Source organism: Herpailurus yagouaroundi, unplaced genomic scaffold (assembly GCF_014898765.1).
Source record: "Herpailurus yagouaroundi ecotype Mexico unplaced genomic scaffold, PumYag 100, whole genome shotgun sequence".
Classification (NCBI taxonomy): Eukaryota; Metazoa; Chordata; class Mammalia; order Carnivora; family Felidae; genus Herpailurus; species Herpailurus yagouaroundi.
Window position 1 is genome coordinate 44,811,223 of NW_024412391.1, and position 14,912 is coordinate 44,826,134.

At 41.4% G+C, this 14,912-nt stretch overlaps 2 protein-coding genes across 5 annotated transcripts in view; one reads left to right on the forward strand and one right to left on the reverse strand.

Annotated features, from left to right (window-relative positions):
• The first annotated feature begins 1,864 nt into the window (after positions 1–1,864).
• On the forward strand, positions 1,865–6,483 carry LOC121028590 (uncharacterized). The gene is made up of 3 exons (XM_040472397.1): positions 1,865–2,888; positions 3,122–3,324; positions 6,383–6,483. Exons 1-2 carry the CDS (start codon positions 1,963–1,965, stop codon positions 3,177–3,179), a joined length of 984 nt encoding a protein of 327 aa, XP_040328331.1. The 5' UTR covers positions 1,865–1,962; the 3' UTR covers positions 3,180–3,324; positions 6,383–6,483.
• SNX10 (sorting nexin 10) overlaps positions 4,669–14,912 on the reverse strand; it is a 75,679-nt gene continuing 65,435 nt past the window's right edge. For all 4 annotated transcript variants that reach the window (XM_040472398.1, XM_040472400.1, XM_040472399.1 and 1 more), the window contains 4 exons: positions 14,778–14,878; positions 14,275–14,373; positions 6,933–7,145; positions 4,669–6,460 (listed from right to left, as the gene is read on the reverse strand). In XM_040472398.1, the coding sequence (XP_040328332.1) occupies positions 6,379–6,460; positions 6,933–7,145; positions 14,275–14,373; positions 14,778–14,878 (495 nt within the window). In that variant the 3' untranslated portion in view covers positions 4,669–6,378. The remainder of the gene's footprint in view (positions 6,461–6,932; positions 7,146–14,274; positions 14,374–14,777; positions 14,879–14,912) is intronic.

Below are 14,912 nucleotides of genomic sequence, written 5' to 3' on the forward strand. Positions count from 1 at the left end.
TTCTAGATCCTTCTTCATACAGTCCCTGTGCTCACAGAGAGGAAATTCAAAGGCTCCGTCTTTTAACTCCTTTTAACTTGGACAACAATACCAAACCCGACCCTAAGACCCCTTACCTTCTCATTCTCTCAAGGTGCTTAGGGAACCACCTAACTTTATCATTGCAATTAATGTTTTCGCTCCACTGCAAATGCCTGAGCTTAACACACAGACCAGCAGAGTGAAGAAGCCCCTTCGGCTTTCTTCAGCCAGGTAATATGCTTCTTCCTTTTTTTTTTTTTTTTTTTTTTTCCATTATCCCTTTAATGCAGAGCAGGGCTACTGATTACAAAGAGGCAGTTTGACTCCAGCAATAGGTCTTCCTCACTAATCCTCACTGTCATGGAAATTCCAGCTGCTACAAGAATAAGAGGTTCAATCCATATTTGCCAGCTCTAATATGAAATCTGTCAGAGCCCAAATTAATGAGTTCCAAATTCCTTACATCACGATAACAGGTTAAGACTGGTCAATTAATTACATAAATCCTTCCCGATTCATTGTGCGTTTGCAGCCCAGATTGTGTCTTACATTACTCCATGACACAAGGCCTTTTGGCTCCTGTTGTTCTGCAGAAAGGCCCCATTTAAGTGGAGGCTGCCTGCCACGGCAAAATGTTAAATGTCACACGTTAAATTTGCACTTTTCTGTAATTGCTTTTGTTAAAAAAAAAAAAATTAAATTAAAGCACAGGGCTCCCAGTACACCACTATGCAGAGGGCTGGGGTGGTACTGAATGGATCCCCAGGCGTGCAAGGAGCTACCTTTCACCTCTAAAGGTTCACAGGGTCTCTCTCTAGCAGGTGCCCAGTAGGCAGTGGAACCCAGAACACGCACATTTGTGAAAATGAACCAAGTTTCCCGAGGATCCTTGGCAGCAAAAATATATATTTGGGAGAGTCTTTTCTTGATGAAAGGATTAAAATAGCATTCTTTACATAGCCAGATTCCCTTTTGTCTACCAGCAAAAGTTAGATATATAAAACACGGTTGATCTAATCACTTCAGGAACATACATGGTACAAACGAATGCATGTTATACGTGTGTAGATCTTTGCCATAAAAAAGGATGTTGCTGATGGCTTTGCTATTTGGGTTTGTAACTGGGACACATCTACAGAGGGAAAATAACTGAGGATTAAGATCTCAAAGGAGTTAAAAAATCGTCCAGGTCAAACGTTTTCCTTTCTAAAGCATCAAAATGAGCTTGGAATCACAACTCGTTTGAACTAGACGTAGACTGTGGACTTCCAGCTTCCTAGGGCAGCCAGTCTTCACTCCGGTACATGTCCTTGTGAAATGGCCTTTTATGTGCCTAGGTGTTCTGTACTGAAAGGACCCAGTCCCTGGTTGTATTTCCTGCATCATCTCATCGAGGGCTGGGGGTTCTGCGAATACACTAGCGAGCAGACGATGCCACCAAGCACAAAGTGAAATCTACATGGGGCGCAGGTTCCTCCGACTTGGAACCCCTAACGCCGCTCACTCCACCACGCGGACAACTAGCCAGACCCGAGGCTGCGTGTTCTCTCCGCCGCCCTGGCCCCGCAGCGCCCCCCTCTGTCCTCCGACGGCCTTGCACCGGGTATGCCATCTGCGCGCGCCTCTTTTTTCCAGACGAAGAACACCCCCCCCCCCGCCGCCCCGCTTCTGGGCCCGCAGCCTAAAGCGGTGGAAGATCCGTGTTCCTAAACTACCCCGCTACCCCCACCCCCGCACACAGAGACATTAAACTCTGACCCAGAGCCGTTTCTGGACCCGGAGGCACTGGCTTCTATCCCGAGGCCCAGTCCCTCCACCAGGCGCGACCGTCCCCTCCCTCTCCAAACGGGAGGAGGCGAGTTTAAGGCGACGGCGCGTCCGCTAGGCAGGTTTTAAGGTCCTGGGGAGACTGGAGAGGAAAGGGGTTAACTAACGGGTGCGATGCGTGCGCAGACATTTGGAGCGCACCGGCTTCGCCCCAGCCTCGCCGCGACCCCGGGGCGCTCGCCGCCCCCCCCCCCCCCCCCCAGGCCTCGTCGCCTCCAGGCCGGGCGGCACGTCGTCGCCCTCTCTCCGGCCGGCCGGCGGGGCCGGGGGCCGCAGCGCCGCGAGCATCTTGCAGAACAAAGACTCGGGTCTAGACGGGGCAGCGCCGCCGCCGCCGCCGCCTCCTCCCCCGGCTCCGGCTCCGGCGCGGCCGACCCCGACCCAACCATCCCCAAACCCACCGGAGCGACGGGGTTGCGGCTCCACGCGTGCTCCCAAACCCAGCGGGGCCCCAGGAGACCACTGAGCCCGGAGGCCCGCGGTGGGGACGTCGCTATTCAAAGCTCCCCCCGCCCCTCCGACACCAAACCCACCCTCCGAGGCCCCTCTGCATTTTTATGTTTTATTATTGTTTTCCAAGCAGCCAGAGTCGTCATTTTCACATTGGGAAGGGGGCCTCGTGGTGCCCACGTTGGCAGCAGGTGGGGCAGGGGAGAGGGCGCTGCAGGTTTGTGCTGTAAATCGCTGTCTTTTTGCGGCCGTTGTTCCCACTCGCCACCCACCGCCCCCCTCCACCCGGGTTTTCTTTTTTTTTTTCTCTTTCTTTCCGCAGCGCAGTTGCTATGGGTTACCAGGGCGGTTGCCATGGGTTACCGGACCGAGGCCGGCTGGCTCGCTACCTGCCACCCAGTCGCCGCCGCCGCAGCCGCCGCCGGCGGAGCGCCCGGGCGGGAGGAGGCGGGAGCGCGCGTGTGCGGGACGCGGCGCGGGGGAGTGTGCGCGGGCCGCCAAGGCGCCGCAGCCAACGGGCGGCCGAGGGTGCAGCGGCGGGAGCGCCACCGCCAGTGGGGTGGGGGCAAAGCTATAAAGAAGACCCAGAGGTAAGAAACTAACAAAAACACAACCACAAGTTATGCCCGTGCTGTGCCTCTGCAGCAGCAAAGACAAGCGGTGTGGGGTTTGGGGATGAGTCTACACTTCTCGTGGGGGAGAGAAAGGGCGTGTGCCTCTTTGGCATAAGCCATTTGCATAGTGTCTTTAGACCAGAGTTTACTTTCAGCAGAAAACCGTGGCTGAATTTTTTCCCCTCTTTTCTTCTGTATCGTTTGAAAAGAAGTCTTTGGAATTTTGGAGAAAGAGAAAATGATCATTACCAGAGTTGGCGCAGCTGAAATAAATGACTGTCCAAGGCAGTGTTCGTAACAATGATCCAGAAAAGTTTCCAACAAGAGTGAACAGCAATTGTGTCTGACTTAAAGGGACAATGGTGACTCGTTTGTGAGATGCATACGGCAAAGAACAGAGTCAAAATCCTTAGTAAATATTTTTAAATTTTAAAATGTTGCTTACCTACATTCTTCTAAAATTTTTGAATTCCCTCTATTAAAATGTATTTCTTATGACCTTTATTTGCAAAGAAAATTGTATCTATGCTTTGAATGTCAAATTGCAGTAATTAATTTCAGACGGCGTTTTGTACTTGAAAATGTGTCTATATAATAAAGGAAGAGAAGGTCTATATTCCAAACAAAAACAGAAAATTGTGTTGAAATTAATGGTTTTCCTCCACTGAAAAGATGCTACATTGGATTTACAGGACACCAACTAAGCAATTTAAGTATTAAGAGGGCAACTATTTAGAAAGAGAATAAGCTTTTGTTGTGTTATATCTGTCTTAAAACTGTAGAGGCCTTTTGTGAAAAAAAAACTGTCTTCCATTTATAGCTGAAATACTAAAAACCTTATTTGTACCACAGTAGCTCCATAATGATGAATCCTTAAGGCACCAAAAAAACGGAGTTCAAAACAACATTCAATTTACTGTTGGATATAACTGTAATTGTGGCGAGGCTAAATGAATTTGTTTATGTTCTCAATAGCCATAAAAGAAATTTTATTCTTTTACCTTACTACAGTAAGGTTATTGCATATCACTTGTTTGTATTTAATTATTCAATAAAATGTGCATTAGGCTTGAAAAGCTCCTGCAAGATATTTAATATCTTAAGGGACATAACTATTTAAAGATAAACATTTCTGCTTTTCCTTGGTAATTTTTAAAACTTGTAATTTTAACTAGAATCTAAGTCACTTTCTTCCAAGTGAGACTTTAAAGAAGCCCTAAGTAACAGGTTGTTGACTTTCCTTGTTGACACCTCCGGGTTATATATAAAACCAGTTCTCAAACAAAACACACAAACTGGCTTTACAGGTGAATCATTTACCCTTTAAGAACTAGCCAGGGAAATACAGTTCTGCTGTATGTAAATCATAAAGCATCCAAGATTACATTAAAAATAGTTTTAAATAAACATCGATTTAATTTAGTTACTTAGTAACTACTTTCTTTTCCCAAAGAAAGCTTTATAAAATTACGCCAGAGAAAAATAAGAGACTTGAACATAGCAAGAAGGCCACTGGGAGCTGAAGTTTACCTAAATATCTCAGCTGCAGAAAATGAGAAGCCAGTGCTTACAAAACAACCAAACCCAAGGCTAAAAACCTCAAATGTGTACAACTATACTGAGCAGTAAACCAAATCTTACCAAAGTTTCTCATTAAAATTTACTGCTTGCTCAAAAACACCCTGAAATTAGGTGGAAGTCAAAAAAAAATGTATTCTCTTCCATAAAATAAGTGATCCAACAAACCGAACTTGATTTTTTTCACGTTTAATGTGAAAACGATGATCTTGTGAAGGTTACATACCACAGTATTAGGCATTACTTAATATCAACTTTAATGGCTATGTTACATCATCTAAAAATATGACAATCGGTGGCACATTACATGCTGTTGAGAACTGCTGTAAAACAGAAATAATGTGAATTCAGACACATATTGCCAAACAAGCTGGGGATCGCTCTTAAATGACTAGATGGCAAACTTCACAGGTTAGCAAGATAAAAAGAAATTGCTCCATCTTTTCCGCCCCCGTGTTAAAATGAGTCTTAGATGATAAAATAACAAGATCCAAGATACATTAAATAAAAATATTTACAAAAGTTCGATAATGTTTTACACCAAACAAAAACAAAAAAGGAAAACTTAAGGAAATCATTCTTGTTCTAAATTTAATTTATTTTCTGTTCTTAGTTACGAGCACTTCAAAGGCTTTTTAATAATACAGTCACTCTTAAACTCCCAGTTAAAATGAGGTGAGGTAACATTTAATTAAAGCAACAAGTTATCGCAGTTACGTGAAAGTGTCTTCGTGGTAGTTTAAGAGACACTTCACACCATTCAACAGAGAAGAAACTTGGATAATTATCTCAAGAAAACGCTGCCTCATCTGAAATTTGAAGTTCAATGTAGTTTATCTAAGACATTTTATCTTTGGGCCACTAACAAAGAAGACATTTTATTAAATTGCGCCAGTCCTCAGGCAGATGCCTTAAAAGAACGGCTCTTGAAAAAATGAGTAATTCTTAAATTAGCAAGTTGACATTCTTTTCTAAATGATGGGAATGTTTATTGAAAACATTAAATGTATTACTTTTTATAAGATCCCACTCGTAACTTAAAAATAAGTAACAAGTAACCACCACTGACACTGAAAGTTATCTAGTGATAAGAAATTGCACATTTAGTCAGAAAACAGTCAACCTGGAATTCTAATTACACGCCGGTAATGAAACCACAGTACCTGTTTCCAGAAACCAGGTGTTAAAGCTGAATGTGAACAATGCAAATGTATTTCTGAATCTATATATTGCAAGTATGAGCAAAATTACGAGCACGATTTCTGTTTTCATGTAAGACGTAAACATGATTTTACCATGTCTCTAGTCATAGGGTACATTTTCCATCTACGTTGTGAAATAAAATACTGGAAAGGCGAAGCTTCTTAAAATATTTCAAACACCCAAAGCGAAGTGTTTTGCCAGTGCAGGGGAGGTGCCCACAAAACATCAGCCACATGTCTGAAAGAGGCCGTCCGGTCGATGCCGTCAGTCTTCATGCTGGCTAAGATCACACAAGCTGGGTTTATGCTGACGCTGTCCCACTGACACGAGAAGGAAGGCGCTCTCTGGATTTTCCATGCTGCCTATTTACCTATCTTTTCAAATTCAGTAAAACCAACTCGGTGCTTCTAAATGTATGTGGCATTTCAGTTCAGGACAGGATCTAGTTTTACCGATAATGTTTGCCTATAAAGGAGAGTTGCATTCGCGGGCCTTTAGCTTTTTACAGGAGCTCATCCAAAATAAGACGACATAAAAATACCACTAATAAACAACCCAACGTCTTTAATTAAATACCTACTATCATGACAGGGAGCTTTAGGTAAGAAGCTATTATTCGTGAGCTTGCTTCTCCACGACTGGACGTAATTCACTATTCCTAAGATGGTAACATCAGAATTCTTTTTCAGGATTCCTGCGGGGCTGTGCTCACTTTACATCCGTGTGAACTGCTGTCATCACTACTATGTCCGAGCCCAGAGGATGAACTGGAAAAGAAGAGAGGGGGAAAATAATAAAAAGAGGAAATTGGTTTTCACAACACACTCAAAGCCTGAGTAACAGAGGAGAACTTTAATTATCTCCAGTCACAAAGAGAGACAGGAAATTTGGACTTTTAATTAGCCATTTGGAGTGCAGTTAGATATTTTTTTAGCTAGATAATTTAAACGCGAATAATTCAAGTCTGACTAAATGAAAGTCACATAATCAGAATGCAGATAATTGAATTTCTACTGCGTTCATTAATTCAGTGTGGAGGTGTGTGTGAAGACTACTATGATGAGCTGTCACAGCTCAATAAAATCTCAGTCAATTAATTTTTTCATTATCTTAGTATTACATCAACAAAACAGTGAGGTGCGTATGCATATACACACACGTATGTGTATATGCGCACGCACACGCGCGCTCTGTATCATACAGACGCATACACGTTAACTCGAAAATGCAAGGCGATACCTTTCTGAGTCATAATCTATATCATTTTCTTTTTTTCCTTCTTCATCTTCTTCAGGGAAACGTCTGTTCATCAAGGCAAACTTGTGAATTGCGTCTTCTACCGAGTACTTCGTCTGCCCGGAGACGCAGGCCTCAATGTCTTCCGAATTCAAATGGCTCTGCAGGAAGAGGTGAAGGCAGCTGTCCGAGAGCAGAAGTGCGTTCTGTAGGACCCTGGGCAAAAGAAACAAGGAGACATCCTCCGTGAACAGGGGTGGACAGTTCGAGGGTAGGAGAGAGGAGAAACGTTAGAAATGTGCCACCGCAATAATTTCTCTACTATGGCAAACTTTGCATCAATTACAGACTCTGCCTATTAAAAGGATGAAAGCATATGTTAACTTTTATTCAATTATTTGGAAATTTAGGTGAGTAAAACCACGAAGCTAATAGTTAACAACATCTGTTAAAAGAATAACTTCAAGGACGTTTCTTCGATTTAACCATCTGTTATGACCGTGTGGATTAATTATGGAAAGATTCTGCTGATAGTCCTAGAAATTTAGTCTACTTAAAAAAATTTTTTTACTGCCAACCAGCATGTCTGTTCTGTGATCTTTATTGGCTAGGCTGTCATCAAACATCAAAACTTTCCACTGCCATTAAAAATTATATTAAAAAGTCAATACGTTTCTCAGCATGTTTCACATTTTAAAACTTTACAAGTATACTTATGTACATGTTTACAAGAGCTAAGTTGAGAGGTGGCTTTTCTGAATACCTAAAATTGGCGAGAGATTTCTCCATACTCTGCAGTAGCACTGTGTATCCATGTTATTAAAATAAGCCATCGAATAAAATTGCTCCCAGCTAATTTTACCATATCTATACTTAAACCATGATGATTCTGTGGTAAGTACATGCTAGCCTTCCCATATTCAAAGTCAAAGTTTATAACGAGTACAGATTTCAACCAGTGCATCAGAACTACACGGAAAATTAAAAACGACTCTAACAAATCCATCCATGCTCAAATTCATATTATTACCGAATGTGGGTTTTCTTTCTGAAATGCATGTCTTGGGAGGGGAAATGAAGTGAGAGTACACCCTTATTTTTAAATAAAAACCCGTTTCATATTTTCAGGAAAGATCTTGATGTATGATAATTTAGTCTCTACAAACAGTTCAAAAAAGATCTAATACAAGGCACTCGGGCCAGATGGAAGGGACAAAACTAAAATACTAAAACCTGAGCATAATTTTGCCCAACATGGGATTTTTCATAGAGAGCTCTAAGAAACACAGATTATGTATGTCAGGCCAAATGAACCTTGCCTTATAGTCTGCATTTTTACACAAATAATTAGGAAAAGTGAATCTTTTCTGGCCATTCATATTAATTTACTTAAAACCCAAGGTCATTACAAGATTTCCTTTTCTTCAAAATAAAACAGAGGCAAAAGTCTAAACACGTACAGTATCACAACCAAAATGCAGCTTCGACAGGCTTACCAAATGTAGCCTGGGAAAATATTCTTTACTGGCCCTATGAAAAGGAAAATGAAAAGCTTTGTGCGTTTTCAAAGGGCACAACTCTCAAGCAAAGCAGCTAAATACTTCCCTTCCCTCCATGTCTTCTGCCCTGGCTTCTCCCAGAAGATGAGCGTGTCACATGGTAAAGATTAATTTACCAAGTACAAGTAGTAAAGTAGTAAATCCCTTTTACTACTCTTTGAGATTTATTTTCTACATTTACAAATGTTTACCACTCTTGTTTTAAATACTTGAAATCAAGAGAAGATTTATGTGGCAACAGCCCATTAATATGAACTTGCATCCACTGTGAAGTTTGCACGGAGGGTTTCCTGCGCCCTTCTGTCTGTCAGTGGTTTTCCTGCCAGCCAGGGTACAAGTAACTGCTCACAGGATTATACTTACTGCTTTATTTCTGTTGGAAATGTGTTTTATTTTCTTTATAAAATAATGGGTAATCCTTAAAATTGATTTTAGATGGTTCGAGGCGTTACACCACAAAAGTAATGAGCACTAATGCCAATGATATTGGACACAAATTCATTTTAGCTTTATTTCACGTCTAAAGCAATTCTACTGAGCCTTGAACTGCTCACGCGCTGTTATTAACTTGCAGGTAACCTAACACACGGGTACAGCAAACAAAAGTGATCAGAGTCCAGGTTGATCGGGACCTCAAGGCTACTGTCCTTTTTCTTGAGCTATAATTCAATTTCCAATTTTACTGTACATTAGACTCATTATTTCCCAGTGTTTTCTCTTCTGCTCGCTACTGCCACCTGGAGGACATGCCCGTGAAAAGCGAGAGGGAGCCCGCACACACCCAGCTCACAATTCTGAAGTGGGAGAATGTGGCTGGGGAGGCAAGATCTGAACACCACACAGGCCTGGAGTTCAAAGACAGTACATCTGAATGCCCGCTGGCTGGCTAAATTTATGCTACCATACTCCATGGGTATGGCCTTTAAAGAAGCAAAATAATTTTTTAATGTACTTATGATTTTTTTTTTACTCAGATAATTCATTTCACAATTAAAAATACAAAATTTTGAAAGCATTTTCCCATCTGGTTCAGTGAGCGTAACCAGTTCATTTTAAGTAACACCTGGTTTACTGTATTTCAGAGAACGTTGTGACTGCCATCATCATAGTATTAAATCCTATTTTTACCTTAGTCATATTTGTGCCACACTTTCCACAAACAAATCTAACAGCAGAAATTAACTTCAAACTTAATATAAAGAGTACTTTGTAAAATGGTCAATAAAATGTCATCTTTATAAGCCTCCATAAAAACAAATGTATACAATTTTCAAGCCTTTACAAAAGGAGCAACAAATAGCCTCTAGAATTTTAGAGGGATTTCTGAAAAGATATTTACAACATGAGTCAAACGTTATTCCTTTCCCCATAACAAATTTAAACTAAACAAAGCAAATCTTGTTTTTCCCTTGAATTGGACACAGTTGAAAATCTGGTTTTCCTCAACCTGATTTTATTAGGTGTATTATATACCAGTTCAGTTGGGAACAATATATAGCTATGCAAAACCATTTAATCCTAACTAAGGATGCCCTGTCTACTGAACCCAATATAATGATATATACACATGTGTATAGTGTGGAAGGTTTGCAGTTGGATGTAGGGGAGAAAGAATTTAAGTCAGCCTGTTTACCTCTTACCATGAGGGAAAAAAAAAACAACCTACAAATCTTCTCCGAAGACATTCATGATCTGTGCTATGGTGCCCTCTATTGAACACAAAGACTTATATTGTGTGTGTGTGTGTGTGTGTGTGTGTGTGTGTGTGTGTGCGCGCACGTGCGCATTTGTGTTTCCATGGTATCCTTTCACAAAAAACTAATATTCCTTAAATTTTTAAGAAATATAAAGCTGTAATAAAAAGTCTACACTGTAAGGCACACGTAGTTATATTAATGGGATGAATTCAGCAAAAAAGGAAAGCTGGCTCCCATTCATGATATGAATCAAACAAAAAATTAGTAGGACTGCCATGTTTATAGTTAGGGACTTACCAACACAGTTTATCATTTTAGTCCATAACTTTCTTTTCCCATAACTATTAGCAGAAGTGACTTACAATTTATAATTAGCTAGGGAGGGAAAACCCAAACGGGAAAGTATAGCCAAGATTGAGGGAAAATGAATGTATTTGAAAAATCTCACACTCATACTGACCAAATTTAACTATCATGTAAGAGTTCTACTAATTATAAACCTGCCAGATCCTAGAATGAATATGCCTCCACCTTTCCTCTAACTTCCTTGTTTATAAAAGTGAGATGATACCCAATTCCTAATATTATTGTAGGACCTGAGCTATAACATGCAAAAAGCTAGACACATAGCAAGTGTTCAATAAACAGTATAAATTATTATTCTTTGGCATCTAGTCAAAGGAAGAACTTTCCAATTCCTTTATGAAGACTGGCCTGGATGTGTACTTTGTTATTAAAGATGTATTACTGAGGCGCCTGGGTGGCTCAGTGGGTTAAGCAACTGACTTCGGCTCAGGTCATGATCTCACGGTTCATGGGTTTGAGCCCTGCGTCGGGCTCTGTGCTGACAGCTTGAAGCCTGGAGTCTGCTTCGGATTCTGTGTCTGCCTCTCTCCCCCTCTCTCTCTCTCAAAAATAAACATAAATTTTTTAATAAAAAAGTATTACTCCACCTTAAGATGAATATATATATAGTATACACACATATGTACAGAGACAGCAGCAATTTGGTTTTAAAGGGTTTGAACATATATACTCTTCTTGGTTCATAACTTCAAAACTTACATAAAAACCAGATTTAAAAAATACATGCGATGATCAAAACAAGGAGGGGGACAAAACATAAGAGACTCTTAAATATGGAGAACAAACAGAGGGTTTCTGGAGGGGTTGTGGGAAGGAGGGGATGGGCTAAATGGGTAAGGGGCACTAAGGAATCTACTTCTGAAATCACTGTTGCACTTTATGCTAATTTGGATGTAGTTTAAAAAAATAAAATTATCAAAAGAAATACATGCGATAAATCTACAGCACAAGTATATATCACATTTGAGTGCTGTGGTATCTTCCCTCTCAAGTTCCTAGAAGTACTACATAGAAAACAAGGTACAGGCCACTGACAGTGACCACTACTTAGCAGGTACATCATGGAGCCTCAGGGGATGTCAAGCTGGGGTCAGGACACAGCGCTGAGATAGCACTGAGACCGCCGAGTCGCAAGTCACATCCCGCTTCCCAAAATGGACTTGGGCTCAGGGGATCCCAGGGGAAAAGAGCTGGAAGGCTGCTACTTCTACACAGACTGGATAAAGCTATGCATCCGAATCCGAGGGACACAGAACGGAGGGTGAGGAGGACCTGAAGGGGCCACGGTATTTAGGCCATTTAGGTCGGGGGTGAATCCGGCCGTGTGGGGTATTATAGACTCGTTGCTTCCTTCAGGTTCAAACCACATAGAAGCACCAGCTTCACTTTTAATGTGAAACTCACCAGCTTGGAGACTTATGTTCACACACCACAGCGAACTTGCTGTCTCTTCTCTGATTTGACTTCTGGATGGTAACCCAGACCCAATTTTAATGAACCTAGCCATCCCCTGGTAAGTACATAGGACTTTCCCACTAGAATGGAAGCTTCAAGTGGATAAGGATTGGTGTCCATTGTGCGCAGTCCAAAGCAGTCACTTACTAAATAGGTTTCCAGAGTCCTTACCAAAGCATCATCTTAACGACACAACCAACTAGGGCAGCAGTGAATGTGCTACATCATCATACCCTTTACAACAAAGGCACACAAGAATTAAGTGACTCTTCCAAGGTCGGATGGCCAGAAAAAAATTAGGAGTTGCGACTTATAGGAGACCTGGAACCCAGCTCTTCAAGCTCCTGATCCAGGATACTTGCTGCTATGACGTCTGCATCAAATTCAATCCGCAAACAGCCCAACGACACAGCATGTAAAAATAACCAAGCACAAGCCTAAGCGCACTGCAGCCAAATGACATTCGTTCAGTCATTAATTTGGCAGATCAACTGTGGAAAAAAGGTCGTATTCAAAGCAGCAAAGTGATTCCTGGTCAAAAACACATGCCCTGAGCTTAACTCAATGTAAAGACAGAGACACATGGCTGTTCTTTGACCTCCAAAAAGGAGACTTCTCTACGGAAGACAAGCAGCCCCCCAGTGCTGACAGGGGCTGCAGGATTTGGCTGTCCCCACCCAGGCCCCACTGCCAGTGGCCAGTCTGCAGCTTCCTGAACAGCATCTGCACTGACGGGCCATTCGGCCAACTCGGACAACTGGGGCCACATCTTAAGGGAGATGCCATCAGCCACCTGGGTCTCATACAGACAGCAATTAAAAGCAGAGCGGTCTCCAAAGGAAACGGGCAGAAAAAAGTTGACCAGGCCTTTGTTCCGTCATGCCTGTGATACCCAAAAGAATACCACTGTAACGTTTTCTGAGGACTCGGCTTGGTTAATGGGTTCTTATGGTCTCTTGTCATTTTTATTCCTCTGTTCTTTTTCCTTTCTGGCCCTCCTTCGATTTATAATCGCGGATATTTCTGTATGTCTCCATGACCCCTTCCAAGGAAAGACACTATATCAACTTAATGGAAATAAATATTAATATTCATGTGCATACTTAATATCCAAACCCTTTATGAGTGAGCCATATGGGGAGAAGGCAGTATATTATTTCAGGCTGGCTCTAAGGTCCCATGGAGTGAATGAACTCAAAAGGAGATTACTGCAGACCCTGAAGTCAGGAGAAAAAGAAAGACAGCTTAGGAAGCTGGGCAGGGCCACTAACCAGCAGTCCTATGACTCAGCCTATTTCCTTATCTATAAAATGGGAAGTTTAAAAAACTAGCTCAAAGCTGTTTCATGTCTAAGTGGATCAAAACAGTAACATCCAATACCACACATGACATGAGCCAATACTCACACTATTGTGAGTGCTTTCTATTCATTAACTCACTTCATCCTCTCAACAACTATATGAAGTACATACTATTATTAACCCCATTTTATAGATGGAAAAAAACAAAAGCACACAGGAGGTAGAAAATGCTCCCAGCCCCTCAGCTCATAAGTAGCAGAGCCAAGATTTGAACCCAGACAGTCTGGCCTCAGCGTCTGAGTGCAAACCAATGTGCTGTCTCACAGATGGGTATTCTAGCATTCCGGAGTGGGGACAGAAAGAAATTATGGCGGTGAGAATTCAAGTCGTTTTAACTGCACTGCCTACCATCACCAAGCAATCCAGAGTTAATTACCCACCGGGACTATTCAACCACCAATAAATACTCCCTTATAAACATTCCCTCCAAAGAGGAGAGTTAAAGTCTTCCTTTAGAAGAGCCCAGAGCAGTATCATTTAGCAGCCAATGCACTGGAGAACGGATTTTGGTCTGTCGATCCGAAATGTTGTAAATAAAGATAGTTTTTAAGTAGCACCTTTTTAATAAAGCACGTTTGCTTCCTCGCAAATTTTACTTTCGTCAGCTGAACTCCTTAGTAATTTGGCTCTGCTTTACAGCTTCAAGGACCACAGATTTACTCACTACCAGACTCAATCAGCTCATTGTTTTCCTTCTAGAAGATGTGGTCCCAGATGTGCACGATAAGCTGTCAGCCACAAGATGGCGCTCTAATATAGGAAATGAACTACTGAGCTAGGCTCTAGATTATTACTAATATTTGGAACAGTGATATTCTTCTCCCCCACATAGTTATAGGACACTCAACTTTTGCAAAGCACTTTGCTTACAACTCCTGTATGGCCGCAAGAGTTTCTGCACACTTACTTTCTGAGGAAATCTTCCAAACCCTGACGACGCTGATCTACATGCTGGCGATTATTCATGTTGAAAAACAGGTTTTTAGATGGAAGTTCTGGAAGTTGCCTTAGCAAAAAGAAAAAAAAAAACATTTTTTAATAGTCAAATCAAGGTTGGGTTAGTGACAAAATTTCTCCAAGCGAAAGCAAATTACGTTATAATTATCATATAGTTGTATATATTATAGGGTATATATAACAAGGGTATAGGATGATTAATTAACTTAAAGAAAAACCCATTTTTAAAAATTTTTGAGGGCTTTCATGGTCAATACTCAACAGGTTAGTGAAATGCAAGCGATAAATTTTGTATTCAGATGCAGCAGCCACAAAACTAACTAAAGCTATAGATGGCAATCAAGAAGCCTATCAAATCCTTCATGTTTTCTGTATCTTAATGCATGATGAATTGTAAAATATTGAATATAAAATAATAAAGCCTCCCCAGTATCACTTATTTAAATCACTTACACCAGCAACGCATTACTTTGGAGTCTCTGCCTCAGCCACACAAATTCTCTGTATCTTCTTCGCACACAGGATGTTTTCATTGTAAAACACATGCTATTGGTCTGTTTGAAGAAAAAGAAAAATACAAGCCCCATT